This window comes from Chrysemys picta, chromosome 3 (assembly GCF_011386835.1).
Source record: "Chrysemys picta bellii isolate R12L10 chromosome 3, ASM1138683v2, whole genome shotgun sequence".
Lineage (NCBI taxonomy): Eukaryota > Metazoa > Chordata > Testudines > Emydidae > Chrysemys > Chrysemys picta.
In genome coordinates, this window is record NC_088793.1 from 134808730 (window position 1) to 134827026 (window position 18297).

Below are 18297 nucleotides of genomic sequence, written 5' to 3' on the forward strand. Positions count from 1 at the left end.
TGGCAGATGAAAATCAATGTTGTTAAATGCAAAGTAATGATGGAAAACATCATCCCAACTATACATACAAAATGATGGGGTCTAAATTAGCTGTTACCACTCGAGATAGATCTTGGAGTCATTGTGGATAGTTGTCTGAAAACATCCACTCAATGTGCAGCGGCAGTCAAAAAAACAAACAGAATGTTGGGAATCATTAAGAAAGGGATAGATAATAAGACAGAAAATATCATGTTGCATCTATATAAATCCATGGTACGCCCACATCTTGAATACTGCGTGCAGATGTGGTCCCTCCATCTCAAAAAAAGATATATTGGAATTGGAAAAGGTTCAATAAAGGGCAATGAAAATGATTAGGGGTATGGAACAGCTTCTGTATAAGGAGAGATTAAAAAGACTGGGACTTTTCAGCTTGGAAAAAAGATGACTAAGGGGGGATATGATAGAGGTCTATAAAATCATGACTAGTGTGGAGAAAGTGAATATGGAAGTGTTATTTACCCCTTCTCATAACACAAGAAACTAGGGGTCACCAAATGAAATGAATAGGCAGCAGGTTTAAACCAAACAAAAGGAAGTATTTCTTCACACAGTGCGCAGTCAACCTGTGGAACTCTTTGCCAGAGGATGTTGTGAAGGCCAAGATTCTAAAAGGGTTAAAAAAAGATCTAGATAAATTCATGGAGGATAGGTTCATCAATGGCTATTAGCCAGGATGGGCAGGGATGGTGTCCCTAGCTTCTGTTTGCCAGAAGCTGGGAATGGCAACAGAGGATGGATCACTTGTTTGCCTGTTCTGTTCATTCCCTCTGGGACACCTGGCATTGGCCACTGTTGGGAAACAGGATACTGGATTGGACGGATCTTTGTTCTGACCCAGTATGGCCATTCTTATGTTCTTATGTCTAAATCAGTGAGACGTAGGATATATCTGGTGAGTAAATTCAATTGTACAAGCTTAATGCTGTCACTGGACATCTTAACTGATGCACTCAGTTTCTTCCAAATTTTAAAAATGTTTTAGCAAAGAAAAATGTATCTTAACTGGGCGGGTTGAGGCAGTTCTTTGATCTTTCTGTCATCTCCATTTTTTCCTGTAGCAGAAGGCAGTGCCTCTTTCTCATTAAATCCTAGCATTTTGGATCTGCTTGTACTTTCACACCTACAGTGTAGAAAGCAGTAGGTACAAATGTTGCCAAGATATATGGTCACTTTCCAGTTGCACTTTTATTCCAAACCTTGCTTCACCATTCCCAGTGTTGCAGCAGGCTGGTACTTCAGTATGGTAGAGAAACAGCAGTTTTTTGCTAGTAACAATATTATATAAGAGCAAAATTTAAGATGTTCCCATGGGATGTTGCAAACATAATGAAGCTTTTACATACTTCCATGAGGCAAGTAGGCAGTACTTAATTGGAGCAGGTTGCTAGATAGCATGAGGAAAGTAATATATTGTGAGTTCTGCAGGGGTTGCTCCAGCCTCTTCCCAGTGGGGGAGCTGACGTGGGCTAGACTGAGGGGGGGCTGGAGGGGCTGCGCAGTGCATCTTGAGGGCACACTTTTTTTTTTTTTAACAATATGCACTTAAATATGTGTGTTTTATCTATGTTATCCTCAAAAGAAGAATAAAAATATATACAGACTGGTTTTAAACTTCATATTTGTCAGCTCACTGGTGCAACATTTATTCACAGAAAATCAACAGGAAAAAACCTAAGCCAGTAAATAAACAAACTAACAACAACAATAAACAACTGCAGACTTCTAGGGGGAAATTATTTAAATAATACCAATAGCTAATGACTTTAAATCTGAGAGTGTAGTGTCTGAAGTACATTGGATGAAATTCATTAAGGACAAATGCAAAGTATTCCTCCACTTAGAAGGAACAATCAGTTGCACACAAATAAAATGGGAAATAACTGCCTAGGAAGGAGTACTGCGGAAAGGGATCTGGGGGTCATAGTGGACCATAAGCTAAATATGAGTCAACAGTGTGATGCTGTTGCAAAAAAAGGTGAACAACATTCTGGGATGTATTAGCCGGAGTGTTGTAAGTAAGACACGAGAAGTAATTATACTGCTCTATTCTGTGCTATTTAGGCTTCAACTGGAGTACTGTGTCCAGTTCTGGGTACCATATTTCAGGAAAGATGTGGACAAATTGGAGAAAGTCCAGAGAAGAGCAACAAAAATGAGTGAAGGTCTAGAAAACGTCACCTATTAGGGAAGATTGAAAAAATTGGGTTTGTTTTAGTCTGGAAAAGAGAAGACTGAGAGGGTACATAACAGTTCTCAAGTACATAAAAGGTTATTGCAAGGAGGAGGGTGAAAAATTGTTGTTCTTAATCTCTGAGGATCGGACAAGAAGCAATGGGCTTAAATTGCAGCAAGGGAGGTTTAGGTTGGACATTAGGAAAAACTTCCTAACTGTGAGGGTAGTTAAGCACTGGAATAAATTGCCTAGGGAGGTTGTGGAATCTCCATCATTGGAGATTTTTAAGAGCAGGTTAGACAAACACCTGTCAGGGATGGTCTAGATAATACTTGTCCTGCCATGAGTGCAGGGGACTGGACTAGATGATCTTTCAAGGTTCCCTTCCAGTTCTATGATTCTGTGATTATATTTTAAATTTAGCCATTTGCACATAGCAAAGTAGGCTATTTGGAGACTCAGAGCCATAATATAACTACTCACGCTGCGGTCAATCTAGAGCAGGGGACCTCAGTGCTAGAGAGGGTTAACTGAGCACAGGTGACTGTAGGAGGCATCACCCAAAACCTTTGGGTTCTGTCCTCCGTCCTTAGCAGCAGCTGGAGGAGGCAGTGGGCAGGAATGGGGATGAATGTTGGTTCTGTGCAGCTCCTGAGCCCCAACCAGTTTCTAAACCTTAGTGTGGTCAGCCTGGGCCAGAGCATGTGCAGCTGCAGCAGGCACGTGGCAGGGAGCCGCACTCTGGAGATGTGAACCGGGCAGGAAGGAAGTAGGGGAGCCATTTCAGATTTTGGTAGTGGAGGGTAAGTTTAACTGTGATTTCAGGGGCTAGTTAGGCACCTGTAAACTAGTTTTTTAGCAGATAATAACTAAGAAATTAGCTGTCAGGAGCACTGTATCTAATTCTTGTATAAAGAAATTTATATATATACACACACACACAAATTAAAGCCACAGTTTTGGAGCCTTAACATAGGTATCAGAAACACATTTGATACTTTGTACACTGTCTTACATAGAGATAAATAAAATCTGCTTAAGATCTGCTTCCTTTCTTTACCAGACATACTCTGTTACTAGTGGGAGAGTACCATTGTTGCCAGTGTTTCTTTGTTGTTTTGTTTTGTTTTGTTTTTGCTTTAAACCAGGAATAAATGCAATTTTTATTTTTTCAGTATTGGCTTAAACTGTGCATTAGGGGCAGTGGAAATGAGGCCCTTCATTGAAACAATTGGGAAGTGTACGACTGCCTACATCATCTGTTATCCCAATGCAGGTGTGTTTTATGTGTGTGTGTACACAAAGGAAATTAGTCCAGCCTTTCCATACCTCTAGAAGTAATACACCAGGTAGATAATTTACAGGTCAATCACAGTGTACACAATGTAGTAGCTCATCATCTTCACTCCATTTTTTTGTTATATTTCAGCACCCAAAGAAGCTATTTTTGGCCTAGAAGCTTGTATAGTGTGATTATTTGATCATTCTCATAAAAAGGTGGATCTAGAAGGTTGACTGAGCAGCTATACCTATTAACTTCAGTCAGAGCAGTTTCAGGTGCATGGTGGATAATTTAAATCTTTTTGGGGCTCAATCTTTACTCTTCTGAGTAGTCCCAATGAAGTCATTCAAGCTACTTGTTTTAATACGGGCTACTTATGTGAATAAAGTTGAAGGATGAGGCTCTTTTATTGTTCCAACACAGCTTTAAGCAAACATTTTTCTGTGAAAGAGAGAGAAGTAGGGATGGATGGGGAAATAAAGCTCCGTTACCCAAAACTCCTTTGGGAGCATGTATGTAAACTGGTTTTATTTTCTAGCAGCTCAAGTATCTGATATTCTAGCAGTTTGCTCCCAAACTCTTTTCTATATTCTTTTAATATCCAAAATTTTATTTCCCCCTTCGAGACAGGATTTGAAGCTTGAAAAAGAAAATAATTACTCTGAAAAGCAAATAGTTTAAGGCCAGGCCAGACTACTACTTGCAACTTTGTAATTAAGAAAAGACTAATAATTTTTTATTATTATTTATTTTTTTAGAAGTGTAGCATCTGCTTAGTTGAAAGGAAATGATGGCACTTTAACAGCACTCAGTAGCTATAGCAGCATAGCTGTTAGGTTAAAGGAAATAATTCCTTTAAAAACAAATCCCAAAACTTTCTTCCTACCTTACTGCATTCCCCTTTCCAACTCTTTAGGAGATAAATGTCATTACTACTATGAGTTAGAAACACATTTCGAATTTAACATTTAAAAAAAAATTAGTTGTCATGAGGAATCCCAAACACTTTCAGGAGCAACTAATAATAACTCATTGAATGATGATCAGAAGTGCAATGAGACATTTTAGTTCTACATGTGCAGCTGCTTTAAATATCTCCTCTTTGTGGGGGTTAAACACATTGTAATACTCTAAAAATATTTCTCAAGGTCTCCCCAATGCCTTTGGAGGTTATGACGAAACCCCTGAAGTGACTGCCAAGCATATAAAGGTAGGGAATATTTCTCATGAATGGGTTTTACCTGTCACAGTAATAGTAACATGGTTGTCTCTGCATTTACTTTATGCAATCTTACTGTAGCACTTTGGTTCTCAGGCAACTATCACCTGGGTATTTAGCTGGGTTCTGTTTTGTATGTTACAAACACCACTTTTCCCCAGCAGTTTATAAGCAGTGTGTTGAATGGTGGTACTTGCTGACTCAGATCAGGAGAAACTTCTATTTAATGAATTTTGAAACCCTAAGTCATTCTGGCTTTTTTTCCCGCCCATTAAGTTGCAGGAACGTTGCTTAGCTTGTTGTGAGATCTGTTGATCAGGTACTACAGATCACAAGCATTTGCAGTCTTTTTCACTCTCTCACTCCCTCTCTTTTTGGAAATAATTCATCACATAAGAGGGCAAGCTAACTGAACATAAATCTGAGTGGTTTTTTTGAGTTCCTGTGCAGGAAACCTGCAGTGAGAAAGAAGCTCACTTAAGTAACTCTAGCCTAAGTTAATGGTTTCCAGCCTTTTCCATCCCCTCCCATCTAGCAAAGACCCTCTTATAGAGCAATAAAGGAAGGGCAGAGTGGTTACAACCCCCTGGCAACTGATCCTGACCCCCAGGTTGAGAAACCCTGGCCTGAGTTGGCAGGCAACACAAATGACAACAGTTGGAAATCTTGGTTTCCAAGAGGATTTTCCCGCTGATGGAGGAGGAAGCTAGCTATTGCCTGTTAACTGTCAAGTAATCAAAATAAAACTGAATTGGGTTTTGTGTATTATCTTGTAATATACAAGTGCTTCAAAACAATTTGTAAAATAGGGAGTTAAGTACCGTGCAGGCAAACCGAGCAGCCTTTATGCACTTGGCACTATCTTGCACAGTCATAGCATTTATAACCACTTTTGGGAGAGGAAGAGCAGTCCATGACACAGGTTTTTCCATTGCTCGCTCTGCAAAGTGCTATTTGACCTTTGCTGTCCACCTGAGACTAGCAGAGGGGTCTGGGCTTTAAAGTGTCAGCAGGAGGGCAGTGTCTGAAGCAATGTGGAACTTTGGTCTTGTGTGTTTATTTTCAAATGCAGGTACCTAACTGTAGATGTGTAAATCAACACTTAGCTGTAGACGCTCACGTTTGCAAATTTGGTCCACAGCTTCTAGGCCAGAGACAAGAGGGTTGCCATACTAGCATCTGGGAGTGAATAAAGTGGAAGGAATAATAAATGTTACGGGGAAGTAATAGTATTGAAACCAGAGGGGTAAAATTCAATGGACTTCTTTGAGTTGGGTTTAATTCAGTAACATTGCTTCATTTTGTTTTTCTTCTGGGAGCTTTAGCTTGCTTGATATTTGGAGAATATAGATTTTCTTACCTTCATTTTTGTGAATTGCCTGTTATTGGATGCAGTTATCAACTTGAAACTAAATAGTCTTTTCCCTGCACACAGAGCTTTGCTTTGGATGGTTTGGTCAACATAGTTGGAGGTTGCTGTGGTACCACTCCAGCACATATCAGGTAACTTCACAGGTCATGTTAGTCTATTCAAATGCACAGGAAAGGAAAATATCCCTGTTCCTCCAAACTGGAGTTCCATGATTTGTATTAAGACCTCTTCACAAAAAGAATAAGACAACTCACTTGAGATCGAGCTGCTGCAGCCTGTGGGGCAGAAAGTGCTGTGCTCCTGCATTAGTAGCCTGTTGTTGCGGGGACTGGAGGGTAAAAACAAGTGTAATACACCTGGTCCCGTCTCGACTAAAACTGTTCCAGAATAAAACCCTGTCTTTTCCTTTCCCCTCCTCTGCTGTGCTGCTCCTCTAGATTTTGTGTGATAATACTGCAAAGCTGCTTTGAAGGGAAAAGGAAAAATGAGGCAAAGCCATGGCAAGGATATGGGAAGGTTAAAATGACAGTCCCATCTGGTCGGGAGAAATGTTTCGGTACAGCCCCACTAGAAATAGTAATTTGGAAGACTTCCTTCCTCCCTTTATTCCTTCAGCGTTCGCAAGAGGCAGACCCCCTCTCCCATGGGGATAGGGAAAAGCTAACCCTTCTGAGCCATTGTTGCTCTGATGTCCTGTGTGAGTGCAGGAGGCATGGCACGTTGCCCTCAGTTGATTGCAAAGCCAAGAGAGGGAAGATGGACATGCTGTCATAGTAGTTGTGTTCATCCTGGGTCACCTCAGGGCCATTAGGAGAAGCATCCCAGCTCAGAGAGTTAGTGAAATCTGTCCCTTGTTGCTGCTACACAACAATCCATGTTCGAGAAGTCAGGATTTTAATGGGAACCTCTGGTGCTGAGCAGTAGTGTGGAGAAGCTCTCTGTCCACCCATAAGTAAGGCTAAGATTTTGTCATGGTTATTTGTAGTAAAAGTCACGGACTGGTCATGGGCAATAAACAAAAATTCACGGAAGCTGTGACCTGTCTGTGGCTTTTGCTGCTGCAGCTCCATGGTTTCTCCTGCCACAATGGTGGCTGGGAGCTGTGGGGTTTCCCCCACTCCTCCCGCGAGGCTGTTGCTGGAACCCTGAGGAGGCTGTTGCCCATCGCTGGAACCCTGCCGGGGGCCCACTGGCTGCCAGCTCTAGTCCCGCGGCCCCAGGGGCTGAAGCAGAAAACTTCACAGAACAGATTCCTTGACTTCCCCATGACATAAGTGTAGCCTTACCCATAAGTAAATGTGTCATCTGGTGGGGGTGGTGATCTCCCATTTTGTATCTGATAGAAGTCTTTAGCTCCATACACTTACTACAATTTGGATATAGCATATTTCTGAAGAGCATTTATTTTTGCCTTTGGCTACTCAAACTGAAACATATTATTACTCTTGTTTGGCAGGGCTGAATTACAGGGGAGAGGGGTATCTCTTTCTAGTACATTTCATTTGAATATTACACAGAGGACTTAGATTTTAATTACAAATTTGTATTCTTAACTCTGGAGCTTTTTCTTTCCTCCTTCTGTTATTCAGGGAGATTGCTGAAGCAGTAAAAACATGTAAACCTCGTATTCCCCCCTCCTTCGTTTCAGAAGGGTATATGCTGCTGTCAGGTAAGAGAGAGCATAACAGCTTGAGACTTTTGTCTTGTGACATACTGAGTTACTGCTCTCTAGAGACCAGAAGGGATGGCCAAGATCCCAGCTCCATAGCCAAATACACCAGCTTCTGAAAGTTGTGCATGCAGATCCGAAGTTCACAGCTTGGGCCCATCTCGAGTTACAGCTAAAGAATTAGAGAAACTATCAGCTTCACAATCTGTAGAAATGTCTCTTAGACCTGACCTACGCTGGCCTCAGTCTTGTTTAATAATAGCCTATGTATTTTTCACCAGTGGATCTCAAAGCACTTCACACAAAAGGATAAGTGTGCTTATCCCCTAGTGCAAATGGAGAAATTTAGGTAGGCCCAGAGAGGTGAACCGATGTGCTGCAGGTCATGTGGCAGGTGAATGGCAGAGCCAGGAATAGAAGCCAGGTCCCCTGATCCTAGGGAAATGCTCTGTTACTGTATCATGCTGCTGGTTCAGGTTTATAACACTGTTTGACTGGTGAGGATGGAATTAGCCCATGGTAAATCTGAATCTAGAACGTGGTTTTTGACTACAATTTGGCTCTATACACACCAGCTAGCCAAAACCCTCTGTAAGTCTGGGGGCCAACTCTCTAGGCAGGGCATCATATAACATTTGCAACAGTAGCAAGATTTCAGTCCTATCTCTTCAGGGTTGGGTTTGATTTCTCCAAACCAAAGCAATTCAGCATACATTAAACAAATCAGGTCTTGATCTAGGGTCTGCAACAGGAGCCTGCCTGCTCCCAGTAGGTCTTACTCTCAACTGAGCTGCTTGTTGTTGTCCTTTTATCGAAGACCTGCAGGGTATTGCCTGATCTGGGTTCAGACCCACTGCTGGGGATGTAGCGAATTAGTCACAGACTGGGAGCAGTGATGTCAAGCCTGACTCTTAAAGGGCCATGCCACGTTATGTTTCCTGTGTAATGGGAACCTTGTTTGATATATTTCTTAAATCCAGCTGTAAGGCCAATATACAGTATTTGGGGCCAAAAGCTTCTGAATATTTTTTTTAATGAACTGGGAAATTTTTAATTGGACAAATTAGCCATTGCCCTTTGGGAGTCAAGAAGTAAGTTACTCATCATCCTTGTTGGGTACATTTCCAAAGTGATAGCAGAAGGATTTAATGTCACAGTATCAAGTCACATGAAGGTATTTGCATGTTTGGAAGTAAGCCCTGTCCTCAGCATTATTAATTAATCTTATTGAGGAATTAATATTTTATACCATTTATCATTATTTTAACGTGTGGTTCTCATAACTTGGGACAATGTTTTCAAGCTTGGATGCAGTTAGCTTAATTTTCAGAGGTGTCGAGCATCATCTGGTTCCATTGACTTGCTTCCACGTAAGCTGCATTTGATCACTGCCTCTGAAACTCAAGCCAGTTATTCAGGTGCCTAAAGTTTGAAAATTACAGCTAGGACTGGTTTATTTTATTTGGTGTATAGTGCAACTACAAAGTTTAGAGGCCCAACCTTGCAGCCATTCCACATGCAAAACCCCATTGGTGTAGATGGGGAGGGATGTGCCCAGAAGAACTACAAGGTCAGGATGCTAGAGATACATATATGAGGGTGTGGCTGTGTAGAGTTCCTTTCTTCTAGAGGTTGTCTCCCATCAGCATACTCGTGCGGTGCCTCTCCTACGCCAGTATTTTCTGACCCTTTGTCTACATTGTAAAGGAGATACAGCTGCTAGAGCCTGCAATTAAGAATTTTGCTATTGAAAGAGATTTTGTCCATTGCCATGACAATTTAGCGGACGAAATTATGTATTTCCAATTTCAGCTTGATAAATTGAGGATGCACATTCCCACAGATAAACCTGGCCTTATCTCTTGGACTGGCAATAAATTGCTTATTCTCTACAATGTTTCCATTTTTTCCCTGCATTTTTACAAATATTTTCTAAAATGTCCCTTTAAGGTCTTGAGCCCTTCAGGATTGGCCCATACACCAACTTCGTTAACATTGGTGAACGCTGCAATGTGGCAGGATCAAAGAAGTTTGCTAAGCTCATCATGGCAGGCAACTATGAAGTGAGCATCCCATTTAATTTAGGCTTCTAACACTGCTTTTTTCTAAACAATTATACGGTTACAATATTTTTCCATTACATTGCATTAGTAGTTACTTATTAGGTCTACATATAGCCCTCCTCCCATACCAGCTATAGGAAGGTAAAATCTCTTTAGTTTTCCTGTTTTTTCTCATTGCTCTTCCTTACTTAGGTTCCTTGCTGAGCATAATAGCGCTTGATGAATCCACAGTTAGGATTTTGCCAAGTGCTTTGTTAGCTAGTGTTATTGAAAAATCTGTTTCTCCTATAATACTGGTTATACAGCCAAGGAGAAAATAAATAGAAAATAGAAAATAAATATTTCTTGATTTATGCTGTATCCTCAGCAATCTGGAGCTAGAGATTGAAGCTGGCGGGAGGAGGGAGATGGGGAGGTTTATAGGAAAGGTGCCCAAGAAAAGTTGGTCACTACAACTTAGAACAATGCCAGCTCAAAATGAAAAGACAGAGGGGCAGATCCTCAGCTGTTGTAAAATGTCATAGCTCCATTGAGGCAAATGGCAGTGTGGTATTTTTATACCACCTGAAGATTTGCCCCCAAAGAATATTGTTCTACTATTTCATGCCATCGAAATAAGAGCTTTCGTTGGAGTGAGACCTCCTAAATTGTAACAGCTGAGTCTGCCATAAGATGAGGAAAACTGAACCACAGTTTGTCGGGGCTGTGAGAAATAGAAAGGTGTTTTGTTTTTCCGCCCCCGAGATCAATCAAGTGACAAAAACAAAGCAAACAGACATAAGCATTCAAATAACGGAAGAAGGACTCTAATATTCCCCTCTTAACACACACACACACATTGTTTTGCAGCTTAATAAACATGTAACAGCCTCCAATAATGAAGAATATATGGTATGTCTACACAGCAAAGAAAAACCCTGGCCCGCTCAGGCTCGTTTCATTGCTGTATAGACTTCCGGGTTCAGGCTGGAGTCTGAGCTCTGGGACCCTCCCACCTTGCAGTGTTCTAGTGCCCAGGCTCCAGCCCAAGCCCAGAAGACGACACAGCAATGAAACACCCCTGCAGCCTGAGCCCCATGAGCCCGAGTTGGCTGGCACGGGCCAGACGCTGGTTTTTCTTTGCTGTGTGGATCTATCCTTAGAGGCTAAGAAGATTTTAGTTTATGACTTACAGGTCCTTACTGTAGTCCATCCCAGGAGGCTATTTTCCTGTAATCATTTGCAATCAGAACTGATTGTGACCATGTAAAGCTTTGCTCTTTTAAATAAAACACATTGCTAACTATGTTTAAAATTTAAGGCACTACCAGGCCATTGTGTCAAAATCACCACATTTTTGCAGACAGAATGACATCAGCTTTGCATTACTAATGATTTCTGGGTTGGTATATTCATAGATTCCCAGGCCAGAAGGGACCATTTTGATAATCTAGTCTGACCTCCTGTATAACACAGGTCATAGAACTTCCCCAAAATAATTCCTAGAGAATATCTCTTTTAGAAAAACATCCAATCTTGGTTTAAAAATTGTCAGTGATGGAGAATCCATCATGACTCTAAATTGTTCTAATAGTTAAAAATGTACGCCTTCTTTCTGGTCTGAATTTGTCTAGCTCCAACTTCCAGCCATTGGATCTGTTAGACCTTTCTCTGCTAGATTGAAGAGCCCATTATTATGTATTTGTTCCCCATCTAAATACTTACACTTTAATCAAGTCACCTTCTCTTTTTGTTCAGATAAATAGACTGAGTTCTTTGAGTCTGTCACTATAAGGCATGTTTTCTAATCCTTTAATCATTCTCATGGCTCTTCTCTGAACCTTCTCCAATTTATCAACATCCTTCTTGAACTGTGGACACAGGGTGGGACACAATATCCTAGCAGCATTTGCACTAGTGCCAAGTATAGAGGTAAAACAATCTCTCTGCTCCTTGAGATTCCCCTGTTTTATGCATCCCCAGATCATGTTAGCTCTTTGTCACACTGGCAGCTCATGTTCAGCTGATTATCCACTCCCCAAAATCTTTTTCAGATTCTCTGCTTCTCAGGATAGTCTCCCATCCTGTAAGTATAACCTACATTCTTTGTTCCCAGATGTATACATTTACATTTAGCTGTGTTGAAATGCATATTGCTTGCTTGCGCCCAGTTTACCAAACGATCCAAACTGCACTGAATCAGTGTCCTGTGTTTTTCATTATTTACCACTCCCCAAATATTTGTGTCATAGAATCATAGGACTGGAAGGGACCTTGAGAGGTCATCTAGTTCAGTCTCCTGCACTCATGGCAGGACTAAGTATTATCTAGACTGGGGTGGGCAAACTTTTTGGGCCAAGGGCCACATCTGTGTGGGGAAATTGTATGCAGGGCCTGGGCAGGGGGTTGGGGTGTGGGAGGGATGCGGTGTGCAGGAAGGGGCTCAGGGCAAGGGATTGGGGCAGAGGAGGGGTGTGGGGTGTATGAGGAGGCTCGGAAGGGGGTTTGGGTGCAGGAGGGGGCTCAGGGCAGGGGTGCAAGAGGGGTACAGACTGCGGGAGGGGGCTCAGGGCAGGGAGTTGGGGTGCAGGAAGGGTGCAAGGTGCAGGCAGGGGGCTTAGGGCAAGGAGTTGGGGGTGGGGTACAGGAGGGGTTCGAGCTCCGGCCTGGTGCCGCTTACCTCAAATGGCGCCGGGGTGGCAGTGGCACGCACCGGGGACCTGTCTCCGGCCCCGCGCCGCTCCCGGAAGCGTTGCGGCCCTTGGGGGAAGAGGGGCAGAGGGCTCTGCTTGCACTGCCCTTGCCACACCTCCAGGTACCTCTCCCGAAGCTCCGATTGGCCACAGTTCCCCGTTCCCGGCCAATGGGAGCTGTGGGGGGCAGTGCCTGGAGGCAAGGGCAATGCGTGGAGCCCTCTGCCCCCCTGCTCAGGGGCAGCAGGGACGTGGTGCCGGCGGCGTCGCGGGCCAGATCCAAAGCCCTGAGGGGCCGGATCCGGGCCGCGGGCCGTAGTTTGCCCACGCCTGATCTAGACCATCCCTGACAGGTGTTTGTCTAACCTGCTCTAAATAATCTTCAATGATGGAAATTCCACAACCTCCCTAGGCAATTCATTCCAGCGCTTAACTACCCTGACAGTTAGGAAGTTTTTCTGAATGTCTAACCTAAACTCCTCTTGCTGCAATTTAAGCCCATTGCTTCTTGTCCTATTCTCAGAGGATAAGAACAGTTTTTTTACCCACCTCCCTGCAATAACCTTTTACGTACTTGAAAACTTATCATGTCCCCTCTCAGTCTTCTCTTTTCCAGACTAAACAAACCCAGTTTTTTCAATCTTCCTTCATAGGTCATGGTTTTCTAGACCTTTAATCATTTTTGTTGCTCTTCTCTGGACTCTCTCCAATTTGTCCACATCTTTCCTGAAATGTGGTGCCCAGAGCAGGACACACTACTCCAGTTGAGGCCTAATCAGCGCAGAGTAGAAGAATGACTTCTCGTGTCTTGCTTAAAACAGTCCTGCTAATACATCCCAGAATGACGTTCGCTTTTTTTGCAACAGCGTTACACTTTTGACTCATATTTAGCCTGTGGTCCACTATGACTCCCAGATCTCTTTCCGCAGTACTCCTTCCTAGGCAGTCATTTCTCATTTTGTATCTGTGTGATTGATTGTTCCTTCCTAAATGGAGTACGCTTCAACTTGTTGGATCTTGAGTCTTAACTTCCACAGTTTCCACATGGTGGACCTGGTATCCATATGAAACTTTAGCTTGTGTGGAATTCCTTCTGGTCCTCTTCTCTCTGGTGGTCACAGCCTGCCTATTCTCATCTGTTTCCAGCAATGTGGAATGCTGCTGACCTCTTGCCTCTGGTGGTTATCAACTGCCAAGACTCCTCACTGACTTTCTCTCCAGTTCTTTGGTGGCCAGTTCTATTCTTCTTTGATCCATTCTTCTTTCCCAAACCTGGCTGTCTAGGAACTGCTCACCTTCTCTGATTCCCAGGAGCAGTTCATCTTCCCCCCCCCCCCCCCCAACCCAAACTGGAAATCTTTTCTTCCAGCACAGCCACCAACTTGCACTTCATGCACAGGAAATCCCTTTTGGCTTCAGACAGGAAAGAGAATGTGGCCACATCTGTTCCAGGTCTCCACCACTGTTCCATCTCTGGTCACTTTAATATCACATGTAGAGCTGGAATGAGAGCCTTTCTCACTCCCAGTCTTAATTCCCTCTGTTTGTGGCTCTCAGGTTTGCCTAGCAAGTGACTTTTTATACCAAGTCTGCCTGTGTAGCTCAGCTCAGCTCCATCCCTCACCATGCAGGAGCGATTAACCTCTGAGACTTCAAACAGCTGGGCTTCTCAAAGATCCAAGAGTTACAGCCTCGTGACCTTTTACAGGGCACTGATCGAAGCTCCAATGATTTGTAGGAGGACACCTACTTATCTTATGTCAACAAAGGAACTTTTATAAAACTAATCAGAAAAGGAGATGCTCTCATTTTGATAATCTACAACATAAGGTGAATTCAGAAAGCTTTGTTTGGGAAAGTGAAATAATGTCTCTACCATGACTAACTCATTTGTTCTGCTTATTCATTTTAAATCCCTTCTTTAGGAAGCTCTGAGTGTAGCCAAGGCCCAAGTTGAGATGGGAGCCCAGATTTTGGATATCAATATGGATGATGGAATGCTGGATGGGCCGAGTGCTATGGCCAGATTTTGTAACTTCATTGCTTCGGAACCTGACATTGCTAAGGTTGTACTTGATTCATCCCACAGCACATTCAGTCAGATTTCTGATATGTGAATCACAGTTCGGTAAAATGTTGATACAGATTGTTATGTTTAGTAAACAGAAAATGTGTGTATTTAGTTATCCTCCACTAGTTTTGTGATGGGAAAGGCATTGGAATTTGGGTTCTTTCCTTCCCTTTAGAATAGTGTCATGTGCTAAGTGGCATGCAGCAGATGGCCTTCCACGGAAACACAGATTTTAAGCACACTCCTTCTGAACTGCATTGTCTTTTATTGCCAACTCAAAGGCATGCTGCGTTTTTCCTTTGGTTGGCAGAGCAGAATATCAAGTCCTTTTTAAAACCACTATACACAATATAAAGTGGCAGTAGCGTGCTGTGCTTAGCAGCGTTCTGGTACGTAAATCTCATCTGTCTGCAGAACAAGGGTCCAGAGTTTGCTGTAGACATAGGAACGTTCTCCCACATGATACTAAAACCTGCTGATGCCAAGCAATTTGGCTTTCTAAAAACCAATACTTGCATGCTGGAAGATAAGTGGGGGGAGGAGAGCAGGGAAGAGAGAGAGATATCTCTGTATAATGTGCATGTTATGGAGGTACCATAGCAACTCTGTATTTAGAGTTGCATTGAGATTTGTACTGAAAGCAAGTATTCTGGGTGCTATTTTGTTTGTAGATTTCTCCTGTTTTTTATTCCTTTCCTTAAGCAGGCTTGAAAACCTGATGAATATTGTGTTTGCTTTTCCAGTCTTTTGTTTAAGTTGGAGGATGGTAGTCAGGGAAAATTTGCTGCTAATTTGCACTTCCCCTCTTTATCTTTCTGCTGGATTCAGGTGCCGTTATGCATCGATTCTTCAAATTTCTCTGTGATTGAAGCTGGCTTGAAGTGTTGCCAAGGGAAATGCATTGTGAACAGCATCAGCCTGAAGGAAGGTGAAGATGATTTCCTGGAAAAAGCAAGAAGGATTAAGTTGTACGGAGCAGCTGTGGTGGTCATGGCTTTTGATGAAGTGGGTCAAGTGAGTGTCACTTTCTTATTATGTGACAGATTTCACTTTTTGAGATGACAGGCTCCTTATTCCCATAGGAGGAGGAGGTAAAGTGGCTGTGTAGTTAGGGTCAAATATGATTAGAGACCTATACAATCTTAGTAACCCCTTTTTTTTTCTTTTTTTTTTTTAACTCTGATCTAGAGATGTTTTTGACCCTGTTGGCCTGATTGTGTTTAGATAGCACTATATCCATGTGGGTAGTCTATTTGAAACCACTAGGTTGATTGAATTGAATATACCACTCTATAAGAGTGACAGAATCAGACCTGAGCTACTTATAGGGCAGCTCCAGGCCTCATCATAGGAGGCCAAGGTCTGCCAGTAGTAGCAGCAGTATTGGTGTGCCACAAGGCCATGCCACCTGTACTAGATGATGATCGCGATAGTGGAGTAGGCAGGAATTTTATAACAAGGATATACATTTTCTGTTAAATTCTATAGTACTTTTCCACTTCAGGTTTCCAGTTCAGAAATTGATTGTCATATGGATCAGAGAGAGAACTAAGCTCAGATCTATTTGTGAATTAGTTTTGTTCTTCCCAGAGCTGTCTTATGTTTTGTTGCGATGCTGGAAATGGGGCCCATACCAGAACCGTGTAGTCTCTCTCTCGAACTAACCTACCTTTCTCTAATGGACTGAACAAAGACCCCTCAGCTCTGAACGCGCCTAAACTTGGACTTAGAAACTCAAAATTTCATCTTTCCCAAGTTCATGGTGGTCAAATTGGTCACTGATTCATGAGAGACCTGCAGACTTAGCGCTGGAGCTTTGGTTCTATCCTGTCTCTGTGTTACGCAGCAGAAACGCTTTCTTTTCAGACCCCCTTTTTTATTTTTCCAGGCCACAGAAACGGAAACTAAAATTGCAGTGTGCACCAGAGCTTACCACCTCCTTGTGAAGAAAGTGGGCTTCAATCCAAACGATATAATTTTTGACCCCAATATTCTGACCGTAGGGACTGGAATGGAAGAACATAACCTGTATGCGATTAACTTCATCAATGCAGCTAAAATCATAAAAGTGAGTTTTTTTGGCTGTTGTGGTGGTGGTGGTTTACTTCATGCAGATCTGCTTAAAAAATCCCAGTGCTTCACAATAATTTATTTCCTAAATTAATAATGGTGGACTACTCCTGTGAACTGCAATAGTTTCTCAACACTGCTATGCTTCCAGTAGGAAACATTATACATTATGTAGTGCTCTAAATTTAGCTCAGTCCATAAACTGTACCATAGATATATTGGTATTAATGAAATGAAGTAACATTCATAAAATGTCAGCACTCTGGCCAAAAGGCCCCACTCAAGACATGTGAAAGCTGACTCGTTTAATTGAGTTTAATTATTGTGACTGGATTATAGCACACTCAAAAACCTGACCTAATGTAAGACTTCCTTTACTTTTTATTTAGTCACAATACACCTATTGGGACAACCAGGACATCACTTGTATAAAGCTGTGTCACCCATTCTACCTTTTACATTTGAGGGGGCAATGTGATGGGTTCTATTTGTTGCCAGCCCATGCAAACAGATTCTATTTGAGATATTTTCTGGGAGATAGGCAGGCAGCACCCTGTCCTGGATCAGTTGAACCCAGAAAGGCTCTCCAGTTGCCAGATGAGATTTGGGATTCCAAGCTAGCCCAGTGTACTCCTGTGGCATGTCTCTAGCTTTGTGTGTTAAGGCACTTTTGGCAGTGGAAGCAGTGAGAATGGAGGAGCTCATCCAGGTCTCCAGGAAGTGGAGGTGGGTTAGTTGTCCCCCTTCCCAGAAGAGGGCTGTCAGATGCTCCGTAAAAAACACAATTCAAGTTAAGAGTGTGTGTGTGAAGTGTGGAGATGGCCTGCTAAGAGAAGGCAGCTGGATGCTGGGTATGTGAGTAGCAGGGCAACAATTGATTCCCTTTGGGAAGACAGTGATTTGGGGGGGGGTCCATTGTTCTTTCTACACTTCCATAGTCTGAGCTGTTCAGAACTACAGTTGCCCAAAACCTGACCCAGATATTTAAAAATCACAAAATAATTCCAAAACCTTGGAAGTGCTGGCAGTCAACAGGTGTGCGTGTTCTGAGGGGTGGATGACTTTCAGGTTTAAAATAGAAGAAATGGTGGATTCTCTGTCATTTGAAGTCTTTAAATTATGATTTGAGGTCTTCAGTAACTCAGCCAGAGGTTAGGGGTCTATTACAGGAGTAGGTGGATGAGGTTCTGTGGCCTGCAGTGTGCAAGAAGTCAGACTAGATGATCATGATGGTCCCTTCTGGCCTTAGTCTATGAGTTTCTCAGTTTTAAGGAATTAATGAATTCATCCGTATCCAAGATGCATGGTAATAAACTTTTTGTCCCAAGTGCTAATCCCATAAACAAACCTCTAGTAAGACAGTTCTGATTGCAGGGAACTACAGAGGAGTTCTTTGGGGAGAAATCTCCATTGCATTCACTACAGTCAGGTGTTGATTGCTAGTAGGGCCTGTTGGAGAGTAGTATGGATGTGACTCACTGCACTTCCACAAAGCAATCTATTCACAGATCTCTTCTCCCCCCCCCCCCATGTCACTATCTTCCTCCCCCTCCCACAGAGATTTCTGTGCAATGAGCAGAGGAGGCAGAATCCTTCTGCACAGGATGTCTGCTGCTTTTAGCATCCCTGCTGCAAACCTTCAGCTTTGCAGCTACTTTTGG

At 42.6% G+C, this 18297-nt stretch overlaps 1 protein-coding gene across 2 annotated transcripts in view; it reads left to right on the forward strand.

The window, feature by feature from the left end:
- Positions 1–18297, forward strand: part of MTR (5-methyltetrahydrofolate-homocysteine methyltransferase) — an 86991-nt gene that overhangs the window by 16858 nt on the left and 51836 nt on the right. The window contains exons 9-16 of one of the 2 annotated variants that reach the window (XM_005291180.5): positions 3394–3494; positions 4649–4710; positions 6155–6222; positions 7681–7760; positions 9711–9823; positions 14421–14561; positions 15395–15580; positions 16455–16634. In XM_005291180.5, coding sequence (XP_005291237.2) covers positions 3394–3494; positions 4649–4710; positions 6155–6222; positions 7681–7760; positions 9711–9823; positions 14421–14561; positions 15395–15580; positions 16455–16634 — 931 coding nt within the window. Of the gene's footprint in view, positions 1–3393; positions 3495–4648; positions 4711–6154; positions 6223–7680; positions 7761–9710; positions 9824–14420; positions 14562–15394; positions 15581–16454; positions 16635–18297 lie in introns of those variants that run through there. The other variant, XM_065589064.1, reaches the window with a different exon arrangement.